This window comes from Rhinopithecus roxellana, chromosome 8, assembly GCF_007565055.1.
Source record: "Rhinopithecus roxellana isolate Shanxi Qingling chromosome 8, ASM756505v1, whole genome shotgun sequence".
Taxonomy (NCBI): Eukaryota; Metazoa; Chordata; class Mammalia; order Primates; family Cercopithecidae; genus Rhinopithecus; species Rhinopithecus roxellana.
The window spans coordinates 133526729-133544479 of record NC_044556.1 but is presented as its reverse complement, the minus strand read 5'-3'; the positions used below and the strand labels follow the sequence as shown (position 1 = coordinate 133544479).

Below are 17751 nucleotides of genomic sequence, written 5' to 3'. Positions count from 1 at the left end.
TAGTCCTAGCTACTCAGGAGGCTGAGGTGGGAGGATCGTTTGAGCCTGGGAGATAGGCTCAAACTGTGACTACATGACTGGAGTCCAGCCTGGGTGACACAGTGGGACCCTGTCTCAGAAAAGAAAAAAAAAAAGGCCGGGCGTGGTGGCTTACACCTGTAATCCCAACACTTTGGGAGGCTGATGTGGGTGGATCACAAGGTCAGGAGTTCGAGACCAGCCTGACCAACACTCTATAGTAGAGACAACTCGTCTCTACTAAAAACACAAAAATTGGCCAGGCGTGGTGGCGGGCGCCTGTAATCCCAGCTACTCAGCAGGCTGAGGCAGGAGAATCACTTGAACACAGGAGGCGGGGGCTGCAGTGAGCCAAGATGGTGCCACTGAACTCCAGCTTGGGTGACAGGGTGAGACTCCATCTCAAAAACAAAAAAAAGGCCTGTGACACAGTTTATACAGTTTTTGCTTCTTTTCATTGCTTAAATCAAGTGTGCTTGGTTTTGTTTATGTAACAATGAAGAATAGTACGAATTATTCAGACTCTACCATTCCTTGAAGACCGAGATATGTCAATCACTCTGAGAAATTCATGTAATTAAAAATGTTTGCAGTAAGTGCAATCTCATATATTATTAGACATATTATTAGACAACATTTACTGGGTGTCGGTATGGTTCTAAGGTTGTCCCAAAATAATTAAGAGAAAGCCCTCCTCTTAAAAAACATGAGAACAAAATGGTATACACACAAAAGGGGAGAAACATCTAGTCATTTACCTGAGAAAATTCTAAGATGATCCAAAGAAAGACTTTCTGGAAGATGGAACTTTTCAAAAGCAATGTAAAGTCACATGAAAGAAAGAAATTAAGACTGAGAAGTAAAGGAAAGCTCTCCCTTTTCCTAGTTAACCACAGTCTTCCTGTCTCAATTTCAGGTAACAATAAATTTGAGGGAAAACATTAAATTCAAAGATATCAGGTCACACAAAAAGTATAGTTTTAGTAATCTGTTACTTTTTAAAAGTTACACTGAATTTTCCTTTAGAAGCAAATTATCTAAGACTTAAAGTTTATACATGCAAAATTATAATCCTTAGTGTCAGAAGCTGGCATCTAAACATCTCTATGTAATAACTTTACCAAGTCAATGAGGAAAATAGAATCCAAATCTTCTGCAGTGAAGCTATCCAAAAAACTGGCAAGTCATTCTCTACTTGTTACTATTAGTCCTGATAGGTCAAAGTTATTTTCCCCCAAAATAGCCGGTTCTCAACATTCCCAAGTGTTCTAGGAAGTAAGACTGTATGTAAGTAGTGATACTAATTAAAGACAAAACCTTCAGAAAGAATAGTTATAATAAGGGAGGAATAGCAGGTCAACTAGTCAGTAACATAAATCAAAGCAATCTAAATGAATTAATTTCAAATATACAAGAAAAACTTAGCTCCCCTCAGTAAGTTTTTTGGCAAAACTACCCGGCCCACTTCCTGCTGATTATCTACAAAGAAAAAGTGCATTAGGAAGGTTGACATCATTGATGAGAAAAGTGTTCAGATTATATATGTTTATAATTGTATATATTACATTGTTTTATATAAACAAAATAAAAATAAAAACAAAATCATATAATCCTAAACAAATAAGAGTATAAAACTATATAGATACAGATAGAATCAGCCTGATATCTAGGTTCAAAATCCAGCTCTGCCACTTTCTGCATGTATGTCTCCTACGCCTGTTTGCCTAGCTGTGAAACACAGCAATAGTAGTATACATCTACTATTCAGAGTTAATAAACACACAATATTTGGATTAGTGTCTGGGACAACATAAAAGTGCTGGCAATTACTATTATCAATCATGTCAAAAGAACAAACAGCCTCTCTGTGAAGTTATTCCTTATTGATAGTCTATACAAGCCTCAATGTCAGAACTGAAAAAAGAAAAGGTATGTCAGTGTATGCCAGATTACATGCGAATGGAAGCTAACCCGGAACTTATATGGCAGATGGTCTAAGAGTATAATAAAGAAGCCTGTCAAACAACAAGTCAAAATGATTACTAAAAATATTATTTATAAAATCATAAAATAACATACCAAAAATTTTAAAATAAAGGATATTAACTCAGGAGTCCCCTTCTAAGTTTCACAAAGATTTATATTTAAAGGACATACCTATATGGCCACATCAGGATATACTGCACACCTCTCCCAAATCCAACACAAAAGCAAATAAACCTTCATACAAAGGAAATCGTAACAATTCCCTGATAGCATTTAAATTTAAAGGGAGAGAGAACTGTTCAGGGTGACACATTCTTGAGAGTTGCCATCACTTGTAGCTTCACATCAGCTGCCAAAAATAGTGGGAAGACTAATTGTTATTTCAGGTATAAAGAAACAGCAAAGGTAACAAAAAAGCAGAAAGCTTGAGGGCTTTTGTAGTATGAGTTGACCCTCTATCTCTGAGTTCTTCATCCATGGATTCAACCAATTGCAGACCAAAAAAAAAAAAAAAAAAAAAAAAAAAAACAGAAAAATGTAACAATTTTTTAAAATACAAATTAAAAAGCAATATAGTGTAACAACTTTTACATTGTATTACATATTGTAAGTGATCTAGAGATGATTTAAAGTAGAGAATGTATGCAGGTTATGTGCAAGTACTATGCCATTTTATATAAAGGACTTGAGCACCTATAGATTTTGGTATTGTGGGGGTCCTGGAACCAATCTCTCAAGGATACCAAGGGATTATACTGTATATATCTTCTCACGTAATTCTCCTAGTAATTCTACCGTGGTCATTTTACAGGTAGCAAAAGTAAAAAACTAGAGAGGTTTAAGGTCACATTGCTAGTACGCAGTAGGGATCTGAACTCAGGACAATCAAAATACAAATTAAGCCACTCTTAATTCAAACACCTTGGCTCATTCAATTTGCCATGCCACTGTCTTAGGGAGCCAAAAACACTTGTGTATGAGTTTAAACAACCAAATTAATACATTACATTAGAAAACTAGAAAGCAATTAATCTGTTACATTATTTTCCTTTCATAAACCAGAATTTATGATGAATATACCTTATCATTTGAGGTGTGGTTCTTAAAATGGTCTAACTTTTTTTCATCAAAAAACAAAACTAATGATTATTTCAGATAAAGTATAACACTGTCATTTTGGTTATTTAAACAGAAATTGAGGAATATGATTTCATAGAATTAGATATTAAAAGTACAAAAATTTCACTTCAAAATATATTACACAAGCTGTATGTATGCACACACACAACATTTTGCAGATGATCTAAGACACTCTTTAATGTCCAAATTTATCCTATGGTGGTTCTCTCAACACTATGCTTTTTTACTTTTTTCACCAGTAATAAAAAAAATTTCAAGTAAGCAATCTTTAACTCATTTTTTTCTTTGAATACCATCTTCCAAGTTTCATTTTACTTTGATGATCTCACTACTAATTATCTCATTACTGTACAGTATCTCAAAGATAATCTGTTAGGTGATCACCTGATACAAAATTAATTAATAATTCATAACCTTTCTAAGAGGCAGTATTAGTAAAACAGACACATCCAATATATTGTATCCCAACGAACACAGCACTGAAATACTATTATATGTGTTTGGGAAGAAGAAGGAAAGAAAAAGAACTCAACTTCTGCAATCTGAGAACTCAAAGAGTCTTGGGAAACAGATGAGGATATTAATGCAAGATAGCAGTTATAACAGACTTTCAGAATCATCCTTATCATTTAAGACAAGACACCACAGTAGGAAAACGCCATCAAGAACTGTGAGAACAAAACACTAATCATCAAAGGGTCTGCAAAGTTTTTCTTCCTTATGACTTGAAAAAGTTAAATCCAAAGACACTTCACTTAACCTCAGTAACTAAAGATTTTTGATATTTCCCCCTAATGCTATAGAACTCCTCCTTCCCACAACTCTACCTCCATTCTACCTCATCTCAAGGTGAGGATTCTATAAAAGAAGTCCTATTAGCCCAAAGCTGTTTTCAGAATTACATGTACATTAGTCCTCCATTATCCATGGGAGATGACTCTGTGGATGCCTGAAACTTCAGGTGGTAACAAACACTATATATACCACCTTTTTCTTATACAGACTTCCCTATGATAGTTTAACTTATAAATTAGGCACAGTGAGAGACTCACAATATCTAATAATAAAATGGAACAATTATGACATAAGCTATAATAATAAGTTATGTGAACACGGTCTCTCACTCTCTGAAAATACATTGTACTGTACTCACCTATTTTCTGACCACCTACTTTTAGTTACCATTGACCACAAGGTAACTAAAACCATAATTAAGGGAGGACTACTCATCATCTCCCACGTAATCATTTAATAATGTTCCAAATAGCTATTTTTTTTTTTTAAGGCTACTTAAAAAAGCAGGGGGAGGAAATCTAAATCTTTACGTACCTCAGAGGAAGTACTGTAGGCATTATATAAATCTTTCTCTCTTGGGTCTCCCTATTCCAGTAAGAATGTGCATAACACACACCAGTCATTCAAATATAAACGCTCCCTTAAGATTAATGACCAGATTCACTGAAAGAGAACCTTAGACCCACCCCCCCAGCAAAAAATGCAGAATGAGATATGGACTAATCAAAATCTCTAATTTATATGACCTAATGTGACTGGTATTCTCAATCTGATCATAATGTTTACATCAACCAAACGCAGTCATTCCTAGTATCAGGATTCTTTTAGAGTTCTTCAAACACACTGCACTGAGGCATTCACTCACTTTGTTCTTTGCCTGCTATACTCTTCTCTTCTTTTTTCACCTGGCTAATCCTGCTGATCCTTTTAAAATTCAACTCACAAGGAGTGGTGGCTCATGCCTATAAACATAAGCAACTTGGGAGGCTGAGGCAAGAGGATCGCTTAAGGCCAGGAGTTCAAAACCAGCCAGGGCAACAGAGCAAAATCCTGTCTGAGAAAAATTAAAAAAAAAGTAAAACTGAACTCAGGTGTTCAACTCAAGAAGCTTTCCCTAAACGTCCTATGCAGGAAAAGTTCCACTTCCCTTGGTACACCCATGGAATTCCTTAAAAACATTTCACATTGTATTTACCACATTATATTGAAATACTTGTGCCACATCTGTCTCCCGCAGGAGCCACTATCCTAAAGAGTAAGCATCAGTTCATTTTTATATTCTCAGAGCCTAGCACTGGCATACGGCAAATATTCCTAAATGTTTTGCAAAAACAAAACAAAAACATGACAATTTTATTTACCACCAATTTTTTTATGTACACTGTACATTTAAAAGATGCTGAGACATGGTCTCAACTATACTTAGTCTAGCTGCAGAGATAAGTCACATATAAAAAAAGAGATCATTACAAAATTAAGAAATCAGAAGTACCAAATGACTAAGATACAGGAAATGCTACAAAGTTCAAAGAATGCAGACATCACCAGAGTACACAAGGAAGTCTTCACAAAAGAAGGTGAAGCTTAAGCTAAGCTAGTACAGAATGGCACTTCCCACATGGGAAATGACATGGGAAGAGACATTTAAGCAGGAATGCACATGCCATGATTAGAAAACAATGAGATTACTCTGGCTAAGGCAGTTGGTTTCTATCAAAGAGTAAGAAGATATCATGAGGCAGAGGTAGGTGCAGGTCACTTTATGGAAGGCCAACAATACCAGATAAATGTGTTTAAGGAAGCGAAAGCCATATACAAATACTTTTTCAAGACTATTAATATAGAAGCAATGCAAAGATTAATTGGCAGGGTGACAGGTGGTAGGCAACCTGAAAAAGAACCAGAATTTGTTAAACACATGTAAACCTTTGTTACTTTAACACTGACAGCAATTTTAGGAGATCAGTGTTCCGTTTTACAAATAAAGAAATCAAGACCCAGAAATGTTAAGTTGTTAGCCCACACAGAAAGTAGCAGGCGGTGCTTAAAGCCCCAAATCAATGCTTTCTTCTTGATACCTGCAAGAAGAAATGCAGGTGGGTAACAGTTGGAAGAATTTTTCAAAAGAATGGGCAATGTAATCAGAATCATGAAATCTTGATGCTAAACGCAACAGAGCTCAGAAGACTCCATAAAGCCTCTGTTTATATACCACTGCCAGTATGAACTATTTGGTAATTGAGTACTTACTTGTATGCCCAGTGAAACTACTTGAGGGCATATTCTCTTTTTATCCCCAAGGACCTGGGATACAGCATGGTCCAAACTGAATGTTTATTGGTGGAATGGATAGAAGGACAGATACAAGGGAGGGGGACACAGAGAGGAAGGAAAACAAAAGTGTGAGTGTGAGAGAAAGGAAAACAATCAGTAAATGAATTTGGCCACCCTGAGGTCTTTGGCACCTTTGAAAATGTCAATTTCAATAATGTACTCAGGAAAAAATGGCTAGATAGCAAGGGATCAAGGAAAAGTAGATGGTAACTAAAGGAAAAACATAGGTTAGGGCAAACTTGAAATGCCTGGCCATAAAACAAAAGTAAAGAAGGGCAGAGCACAAAGAAAAAATCAGAACAGGAAGGCCTTTTAAGGGAAAATTGAGATTGGTTCACAGAAGGTAAGACCAGTAAAGGGAATAATTAAAGAGACTAAAAGAAGGCAGCCACACAACTGAAAAAATGTCCTGAACGATGGTAAACATTTAAGAGTATAGTTAAAAGAAGGGATTCTGTAGGAACCTTCCTGACCAAATTCCTTTTCCCTTTTTGAGGCCCAGAGCAGTCACCAAATCTTTGAACTACCACTTCCACATCACCACTTCTCTGTCCATAAACCTATCTTATCTAAGAAAAACTTAAGATGTGGTCAAAATACTAACTAATGCAATGTATTAAATGAGTGAATCAATTTTTTAAAAATTTATTTGGAATAAAGGAGCCATGGGTTGTTCTTCCTGCCTGAAATGGCAATTTGCCCAATATCCACTTTTTAAAATCCCATCCATCTTTCAATATCCAAACCAAATCTCACCTCCTCAAAGACACCCTCTTCACTCTATCTCCACCTCTGTTGAAATAAACTTCTTGCCTATACTTACATAGTACCTTTGACCTACTATTATAGCTACTTAAATGTCTTTCTTTTAATTTGCCAAAGGCAAAACCCCGGTAATTGTGCTCTACACAATAAGTATTCAATAACGGCCAGTAAAAGAGAACACAGATTTAAGAAATTAAAATATGTACAAATATTTTACACTGTTGGTGGGACTGTAAACTAGTTCGACCATTGTGTAAGACAGTGTGGCGATTCCTCAAGGATCTAGAACTAGAAATACCATTTTCTTAAGTATAAAACACACCAGCCCTTTTAAAGTGTGAACCACTCTCCTCCCCAAAACTGCCTTATGAAACTCGCAACACTAGTGGGTCCAGATCTTACTGTAACATACCCATTAAAAACAACAACAAAAAACTCAGCAATTGCTGCTTCTACCGTGAAGGCAGAAGACCACAGCTGTTAGAAAGCAAAGAAATGAAACCTAAGATAGGACAGGAAGTATACATTTTGAATCCAAATGAAACCACAAGGGAAGCAGAAATTAACTGCCAAAATAATTTAGTCAGACAATATCCAAGCAGGTAATAAGCTATTAACACTGTTATAACAAAGACTTATAAGCCTAAAGAGACAGCCATTCATTCAAATAATGTCACCACCTTTGGCTGATATTCCGGGACAAAAGCTAATTTACATTCTGTAAAGGATGTACTTGGTGGAAAGGAAGTGGACGGGACGGGGGAAGACGACTTCCTGGACCACATGAACTAAAATCAGCATGTGTTCTAAGACTTCTAGAAGCTTCAGGATACACTGACTATCTGATCTAGCATCACTAAACTCTTCTAGAACCTGGAGCCCATCCTACTTAGTTATATATTCCTCCCAATGCTCCCACTATCTTCTCTGTTCCTCTCCCCAGGCTAGGATAAGGCTCAGCTTGCTACTTTATCCAGTCTTATCCCCATTATCTCTCTCTGTTCCAAGATTTATACTGATACATTTTTATTTTTATTTTATACCATATTGGATATTTTACTTCCTATTTAAATGACAACCATTTTTCTGCTGGCTTAGAAAACAACCCTGTGGCTGTTATATTAGAAACAAAATTTCTGACAAGTGAACCACTGAGATGCAGCCTCTTCACTATAGATGTATCATACCAAAAATATATATATATATACACACACACACACACATATACACGTATACACATACATACACACACATACACACACACGCATAAAACAAAACAGATACTTTCTGGACCTTTCCTGTAAAGGAGTCTAACAGCAGGAATCCACTTCAAGTGGATCTCACTGAAACACTCACAGCATAGGAAGAAATTAAAGACAAAAGAGAATAGTGAAGGAAGGAAAGGAGGAAAGTTGAAGGGAGTGCAGAGTATGAACAGTGCCTCCCACAATGGCAGCAGAAGTCATTCGGTAGCACCTATGCCACCTTTTATAACAGGATTTGACCTGTTTGACTGGTATTCCCTATGGCTATGATTACTCTACTTTCTCATCTTCCAAAACAACTTTGATGTCTTCTCTGTCTGGTACTTTAATACTTCCCCAACTCCTGCTTTTCCAACTTTGATATGTTAATTTCCATTTTTCTTTTTTTCAAAATGCCATTCTTTTTAAAGCATATTATACCTCACCTGTGGTCTATCCTAACCTTCTCCTACCCCCACCAAATGAACTATATTCAATACACCCTTTTCTTTTACTCAACAGAGGTGTCAAAGTCTTTTAAAATCTTTCATTCTGTCATAAATCGAAAGAGAAAATTCTCTGACTTTTCCTTCAATTTGAGTAATAAATTCCCAGTATTATTTGGCCTAGAATCCCCATACTTAAGATCATTTTATTTTTATAAAACATAAGAAAGTATTTTCAACTTAACTGATTCACTTAGAAGTCTTGTCAGTGTATTAACAAGATACTTACCTTTCAACAAACAAAAAATTTCATTATCCTTTTCTGCCCAGAATATCATCATCTTTCCCACAGAGGATAGGTTTTCTTCCTTTCATCTCTGCTCTATTTTTACAACTTGAGACTAACTCAGTTCCCTTGATGTTGAATTTTCTCTTTATTGGTCTTACCTCATATCTTCATTTCTGACCCTTCTGAAACTTCCATGTTGCTCCTTGGTTTCCCACCACCACACCATTTCAATGCCAGACATCCCAGCTCATTTACTCTAACAAATTAAAATTCAGCTGAGACAAAACTGATTTTCATCTACATGAGGCAGGATCTGTAACCATGCAGATTAAAAATTGCCCAGTCATGATCTTCCACCACTGACAAAGGTAGGCAAGAAAATTCTTAAAATCAAGGTCACGAAAAACAACTGCTATACCCCCCAACCACATCCATTCAGCAATACTCAGCATCCTCCCTGAAGTGTCTATAAAAACCAACAGTTCTATTTTCAAAGAACGTGAACATAATGCTTCCCTAAAGACATTCTCTAGTGTCCCCACTGCAGACTTTAAATGGAATGAGTATCTAAAAGAGGAGGAGGGAAATTCAGACTGGCACAAGCCTTTATTTATGATTCCCACAACCATCACCTAGGTCTCAGACTTCTAACGCTTGCTTTAATTTACTTAGGACAAACACCTAAGATTGAGACAAGACTGGCTCCAGGAATCTTTCAGGGATCCTAGGACCTATGCCTCCCCCATTTTGCCTGCTCAATTTTAGCTGAAAAACATCATTGTATTCATTTTTTTCTTTTCTCCCTTCTTCAAAGAACTAAGTTCATCTCAAGCTATCACTGACTCCACATCTAAGGAAATCTTTCCTATGATGTCAAGCTACAAAATATAAGGTACATTAACAAGAAGCCTCTCAAAGTCCACTGATCTTCCCCATTAAAAGTACCACCACTCTGCCAATTTGCTTTTCATAACTTTCTAGATACACTGCCACTACCTTATTCCAGACCAAAGTCCCAAAGGGAATCTTTTGTAAGGAAAAGAACCTTACAAAAAGGATCAATTTTAAAGTCTTCCCCTTTTCTAAGCAGTAGTCACTCCCCAATTAATGTCAGACTCTAACAACCTTACTTTGTTATCCACCAATACATTACACAGAGTGATCTTCCTAACACATAGCTATGAACATATTGATTCTAACAAATCATCTCAGATTCTCCATTGTCTACCCATTTTAACTATGAACTATGGAACATGATATTCAGGATCCTCTTAAACATGGTCACCTTATCAAATAGGATTTTCCTGACCACTTTGTCCAGATAAAACAGTACATTCCTGTCTTACTTTATTTCTCTTCCTAGTGCTTGTGACCACCTGACACATATTTAACTGCTATGTTTACTGACTGTGTCTTTCTACTCTAATATATCCTCCCACGTTCACCCTTTTGTTCACCAGTGTACCCTCAACACTAGAATATATTATGTTCTCAACTTGTATTTCTGGAAAGAACAGATGAACACTGACATGCAGTGTACTATAGCTGACTTGAAGTTAGAAGACCTATATCTGAGTTAGTTTCCACACATCAGCTATATAAACCTCAACAATTTTACCTTCTTTGGGCTTAAATTCCTCATGTGTAAAAGGAAAGGGTCAAACTTGATAATCTCTACAACTCTATCTAAGCTTTCCCAGCTATATCACACTACCTTCTTGTCTGACTGGACTGAAAACCTCCCTTCCCCCAACTTCCCTACCTACACAACTCTGCTCAGTTTCCTTCCATTTGGAATTCCCCTCTTCTCAATTCACATCTGTCAAAATGAACATTAAGGATGAACAATATCCGAAGTGCCATTTTCTTGAAGTCTAACAAACTGTAAGCTCTGTAAAAGGAGGGTGGAGTTCTTATTTTTCTATTCTCAGATGTTGGTACAATGCTTCCCATACAGGTGATCAACAAAATAACTAATGAATCATGAGTACATGAATGAGCAAATGAACAGTCTTTCCTGATTCCCTCCTATTGCTCAGGTGATCTCCTTCCTTTGGACTCAAAACACTTGGTATCTTTTATTTTTATTTATGTATTTATTTATTTATTGAGACGCAGTTTCACTCTTGTTGCCCAGGCTGGAGTGCAATGGCTTGATCTCGGCTCACCACAACCTCCTCTTCCCGGGTTCAAGCAATTCTCCTGCCTAAGCTTTCAGAGGAGCTGGCATTACAGGCGCCCGCCACCACGCCCAGCTAATTTTTTGTATTTTTAGTAGAGAAGGGGTTTCACCATGTTGGCCAGGCTGGTCTTGAACTCCTGACCTCAGGTGATCCGTCCGCCTTGGCCTCCCAAAGTGTTGGGATTATAGGTGTGAGCCACTGCGCCCGGCAACACTTGGTATCTTTCATAGTCCTTACACTCTGTGCTGTTATTAACTTATTTGCCTAATAGTCACTCAACTGCAAATTCCTTAAGACTAATCAGCACCCTGATGGTTTCCATATCTCTCTATAGCACCTACAACAGATCTTTGTCATAACTATTTATTTGAAATATTAAACAACAAAGGAATATTTGAGATGAAAAAAAGGGCCTCAAATTACAGACATCGTTCCAACTGTGCTATGGTCACTGGGCATATATGTTGTGTTAAAATCAAGCATTCAAGCATAGTTCAAATATCTCATTCTTTCCTCTCCCTATTATGCTTAATAAAACTTTACTACTTTAAAAATTATAATAGCCACCCTATGTATCATGTAACTACACACCTCTTGCAATATACATATAGGGATCCACACACATCAATACGTTCACGTCACTAAACAGATAAAGTGACTTTTCCACTCATTTCAGACTTCAACCTCATCCAACTCCCTCCTCCGCAAGGTATGAAACAAGTTTTTTAAAAACATCTTTCCATAAGGCCTCCCTTTCTTAGTTCTGCTCCTGAAAGACAAAAAGGACCAATTTTAAAGTCTTCCCCTTCTCTAAGCAGTAGTCACTCCCCAGTTAATTTCAGGATCTAACAACTTTACTTTTCTCTATTATCAAGATTTTTGACCCACCTTACCTCTGCCTCCAAGCTCTTACTCAGCTTCCATGGAACCTTTCTGGCTGCACAAAAGCTGGTGTCCTTCCATTCAATATGTTCTTGCCATCATGTACTAAGTTCAACCTATCTACATCTTCTTTCTGAAATGTGCATCAATAGCCGCCCCCCCACCCCAAACACGTATCTCGCATACACACACACTATACCCATGTGTCACTCTACCTCTGACATACCTCTGGTGTAAGTTCCTTACGCCACTCTTAATGAATGCACACGACTCTCAGAATGGTATCTTCCAACTACACTGATTCTAACCCAGTTTCTTCTGAAAAACCCAACCTTGTCCACAGTGCCTCCCTCTTTCCTCACTTCCCCATCTAGTCTCCTTCTTCATCCCCTCCCCACACCGCCAACTAACTACAGATGACATTATTCCTTAATACTCCCAACCCAAGAACGAAGAACAAGCTCCAGTTTCCTGCGGTCTCCCTCTCCTTCTGTCTGCCCTCCTCGGTTACCCCGCCCCAACACCCCAGGTGTGCAGACTTCCTCCCCGTCCTCTACTCATGCATCGCTCCAACCAATCCCACGCCACACCACGAGTCCCCTGCCATAGGGATCAGACTCCTCCACACCCACCTCCACTCGGGGTCGCCGCTGCCTCCCCGGACGTTTCTCTCCACCCCTCGCTAGCGAGCCCGAGACCACGGGCGCGCGCGCACAGACATTCTCACGCTTCCCCAACCTCCCTCCTCGCACTGGGACGAGCCGGCTTCGCCAGAGCTCAGCCCGGCCGGTGGGGGCTTAGGCACCCATACCCGTTCCGCCCCCTCCCGCAGACCCCCTTGCAGCCTCCGCCGCCCTGCCCGGCGAGGAGAGGACGCAGCAACTCCCCCGCCACCCCGGACTTACCACCTCGGTGTCTGTTGCTCCATGCCCCAACCCGCGGCCCGCTCCCCCCTACGTACCAGGCCGGGCTAGGCACTCACCGGAGGTACTGCGCGCTCTGCAGGCTCATCCTCCGCCGCCGCGTCTTCCCGCGAAGCCTCCGTGGGTCTCTCAGGCTCCTCGGAGCGGCCCCGCGGCACCGCGGGTGCTGGCGGCCGCCGCCATCTTCCTCTCCTCCGGCTCCTCCTCGCTCGGCAGGGGGGTGGGGGTGAATGAGGCGAGGGGGAGGGAGCGGGGAAAGCTGCTCTCGCTGCTGCTCCGGCCCGTGGGGCGCAGGGACACTCCGACCCGGGGGGGAGGGGGAGGGAGGAGGGGCGGGGGAAAGAGGAGAAGCAGAGGAAGGAAGTCGGCTACGAGGGGGGCTCCCTCTCGCGAGATTTCAGCAGCGCCTGTCCCTCCCGGTGATTTCCGCTTCTCTGTAGCGCTCCCTTTTGGGATCAACGAGCTGTGTGGCGGGTGTGCGGCTTCTGAGCTACCGGCTGGTGGCGCTTGGCGGCTTCCTGCCAATCCACCCTTCTCCTCTCGCGCAAGGGGGCAATCCCAACCCCACCAAGAACACCGAGGCCCAAAGAACCGGGAGTTACACTCAAAGTCTTCCCCCTTCTTATCACTGCAGCGGATTTCTCTCTTCCTTTTTGCACGCCTCCACTCTTCCCCACCGGAAACGCCGCCCCTTCCTCCTACAGTTCCTCCCAGCAGTCCCTCGACTCTTGTCTTCCCTTGTGCGTAGAGAGTGACTCGAAGGACCCCCTTTCCTCTTCTCTGCAGCCCCTCCCCATGCACGCTGGGAGACTCTTGGAGGGGATAAGGTGGGGCCCGGAGAGAAAGAGAAAAGAAAACAATCGGATTGGATAGACAGCTGCCATGGCAACTGGAGGCTGTGGTTGTATTGTCATAGTAACCGGTGTGTGCGGACAGGGTGACCCTCCCCTTGGCCAATGGATTCCCAGGAAACCGCCCAGGGTTCCCCGTTGGCTTCACTTCCATCTAAAGGCCTCCCCCAAGTTAGGAATCGAGGTAGTTTTCCCCGGTGGTGAAGTCCACTTCCTCCTCCCTTCCCACTTCCCACAGCAACTGGGGGGACACCCCAAGGCATTCACCATGGGCTTTTCCACCCGCCTGCAGGCGGGAACCACCTCCATAGTTTCCTCTTAGGCCGGGAGTGGAGAGGGCTGGGCCTGCGAAGAAGATGCATGACCTGGAGGCTGGCGGGCGGCGGGCTGGAGTCGGGAGGGCGAGGCGGCAGCGCCAAGAGGCGAGGAAGGGCAAGGGGTTTCCCCACAACTGCCTTGGGCTCTGGGAGGCGGGATCCCGCCTGAACGGGGTCCCTGAGGGAGGAGAGCGGCACACGACAGCCGTGATGCCTCCCCTACCGACTGGGATAGCCTACTTTTGGCGAGTCAACCCCTCCCCCAAATCCACCCCACCCGCGTGCTCCCTCCTGACCTAGCTGTCGCGATCCTGCTGCGAGGAGGCCAGGGTGAGGGTGGGAACGCATCCTAGAAGGGTAACACGTGTTTTCTATCATTTAAGCCGGGGACTAACCGGAAGGCTGACTGCCGCCATCACTCTGATAGGCACCCGCAGTGGGGATCCCGCTTGATTATTAAAGGCAGACCTCCAAGTTCCTCCCTCCTCTGCAACCTTTCTCCTCTCACGGGTCTGCAGTGTTTTAAAAGTCCTCATTCTGTGTCGTTGGGTTAGAGAGGAAAACATTGGATAAAAGAGTATCAGGAAGAACCCTAGATACATCTGTCTGATGAAAGGAGTCTAGGAAAAGAAGTTTCATTCTTAGAACAAATCTTTTTGGATATTATGTGTGTTTTGTGTCAGTTTTCGGGCCAAAAAGCCGAAATAAAGAACGAAGTCAATAATAATATGGAGTATATGAGAAATAGCTGGAAAATTCATCATCCATGGCTTGAGGAAATTGACAAGTTATATTTTCGGTTCGTATTGTGGAGTCATTTAAGGAGCTATCCCAAAGTACTTTAGGATATGTAACTATATAAAACCTTCCAAGAATGCAGCCCTCGTAGGAGAGTTAAAATAAGGATTTTAATGGGCTATTTTGATTTGGTTTGTTCTGGTTTGGCTACCTGATTCCTGCTTTCTTTTTCCATGCCAGCCGAAGAGGCACTTTCAAGATCCTTCCCTGAAACCTGTACCAGTAAGACTACACCAATGTTCGGTTGAAATATCAGGTATAAGTTTAGCGGAAGCGAAAGTACAACCTGCTTTGAAATAAATTCCAAGGACAGATTGTCATTAACGAAATAGAAATTGGACTATGCCCCTCATGCTGCCAGCGCCTGGTATGATGCGGCGTGACGCGCAGCGCTTGCGGCAGTACTATGCCCTCAATCACCCGCCCGGCACCGACGCGCCGCCCACTCACGGCAAAGAGAGCCACCTAGTGAGGGATTATTCTCATTTCCGCGGTGAAGTTCGGCTTTTCCTTCTACCATGAGAGCCCAAGGATAGATTCCTACTACCTATTAACTCAAATAGCCTACATTTCTTTCCGAAAATTTGTTGGTTAGATATTTTTTCTTTTTTTTAACTTAAAGAAGAATGTGATAGTATATTGGTTAGATTTTTTAAAGATTTCAACCAGAATAAAAATTGTAATAATTACCCCCTTACTAATTATGGTAATAGCCATTTATGTCTGTGGCACATGTCTCCAGTAAAGAGTGTATGAAGGCCGGGCGCAGTGGCTCATTCCTGTAATCCCAGCACTTTGGGAGGCAGAGGCGGGTGGATCACGAGGTCAGGAGATCGAGACCATCCTGGCTAACATGGTGAAACCCCGTCTCTACTAAAAAAATACAAAAAAATTAGCCGGGCATGGTGGCAGGCACCTGTAGTCCCAGCTACCCGGGAGGCTGAGGCAGGAGAATGGCTTGAATCCGGGAGGCGGAGCTTGTAGTGAGCAGAGATTGCGCCACTGCACTCCAGCCTGGGCGACAGAACGAGACTCTGTCTCCAAAAAATAAAAAGAATATATGAACAGTTATCATATATTCCTGATAAGCAATCTAGGAAAATATTGCTACTATCTTCTCATTTCGGAAATAGAGAAATGGATCAGAAAGATGAATCCTTTTGTAAGGGTTTGCTGATTGATGCCATAAACATTTACTGAGTACTTATTATATTTCAGACACTGTTCTGGTAGGATGGATACCACGGTGAAAGAGACCTGGTCCCTGTCTTGAGGGAACCCACCTGCTGGTAGAGATCTCAGAGTGATGATTAGGATGCAATAAAGGGATGCAGTAATTGGGGTAAGAACAAAGTAGGAACACATGAGGTCAGAAATAATCTGTGTTTTATAGCAGCTTTCCTAAGAATTTTATAAGACTCTTCAATAGCTTTACAATATCTCTAGCTAAATAGAATAGTAGCATATTTTAGAGATTAGAAGACTTTGATACTAATATTAAAATTACTTTCAAAAATCAATAGGACTCAGAAAAATTATTACCTTCTATTTATATACTGTTTAATACACATTTTCCAATTTCATCTGTTTCTACTTGCCCTAGTCAACAAATTTGTAGAATTACAGACATCTTTCTTTCTGCAATAGATATTGTTCACCTTTTCCCCCTGCAGATATAAGATCACATCTAAACCAAAAAAAATTAAAGAGAAGCTTCCTTATATTAATCCTACCAGATTTTAAGTTTTTGGGTTTGTCTTGTTGGCTGAGTGATTTCATGGAAAGATCACAAGCTAATGGACCTGAGTATGCATTCTAACTCTGCGATCTTGGTTTCTGAACTTCAGTTTGCTCCTTGACCAAAATGGAAGCATTACCTGTTATAGGCTTCCTGTGACCTTTAATGATGACATACATGATTGAGTGCCATTATACAACACTGGACTTGATAAATGTTAATTTTTTTCTGCCCTTTTCTTTTTTTAATTGAGACAGAGTCTTACTCTGTCACCCAGGCTGGAGTGCAGTGGCACAATTTCAGCTCACTGCAACGTCTGCCTCCTGGGTTCAAGCAATTCTAATGCTTCAGCCTCCCAAGTAGCTGGGACTACAGGTGTGCGCCACCATGCCCGGCTAATTTTTGTATTTTCAGTAGAGACGAGGTTCACCATGTTGGCCAGGCTAGTCTCAAACTCCTGACCTCAAGTGATCCGCCTGCCTTGGCCTCCCAAAGTGCTGAGATTATGGATGTGAGTCACCTTGCCTGGCCCCTTTTGCTCTTTTATATCAAACTAAAATGAGTAAAATAGAACTACTACAGCATAACATTATTTTTTAAAATAATACTCTATCTAGTCTTTTTTTTTTTTTTTTTTTTTTTTTTTTTTTTTTAATAGAGATGCAGTCTCACTGTGTTGCCCAGGCTAATCTCTAACTCCTGGCCACAAGCAGTCCTCCCGCCTCAGCCTCACAAGTAACTGGGATTTTAGGTGCGAATCACTGTACCCAGCTCTCAATCTAGTCTTTGTCTATAATACTCATAGGTCTGAGCTCACATTCAAATCTATTGGCCTCCAGTGCTAGAAGATAGATTTCTTTATTCGTGACTCTGATTACAGAAAAGAACACAATATTAGGACATTGTGAGTCAGATGCTAGAGATTTAAAACTTTTCAAAAACCTTTTATCACATGAGACAGCCTAATATAACCACACTTCTGTCCAAGTAAATAGAATGGCCTCTTTTCAATCAAACACTGGTACTTGCTGAGAAGCTACTC

The 17751-nt window shown here is 40.8% G+C and overlaps 1 protein-coding gene across 9 annotated transcripts in view; it reads right to left on the bottom strand.

Annotated features, from left to right (window-relative positions):
- SMG7 (SMG7 nonsense mediated mRNA decay factor) overlaps window positions 1-13666 on the bottom strand; it is an 88238-nt gene extending 74572 nt beyond the window's left edge. For 3 of the 9 annotated variants that reach the window (XM_030936430.1, XM_030936432.1, XM_030936434.1), the window contains exons 1-2: window positions 13065-13659; window positions 11792-11969 (exon numbers count right to left, since the gene is read on the bottom strand). Coding sequence is in view for 2 of the 9 variants with exons in the window: in XM_010368942.2 (XP_010367244.1) it covers window positions 13065-13093 (29 nt within the window). In the remaining 7 variants the exon portion in view is untranslated. Of the gene's footprint in view, window positions 1-11791; window positions 11970-13064 lie in introns of all 9 variants that reach the window. The other 6 variants (XM_030936431.1, XM_010368938.2, XM_030936435.1 and 3 more) reach the window with 5 other exon arrangements.
- Window positions 13667-17751: the final 4085 nt, after the last annotated feature.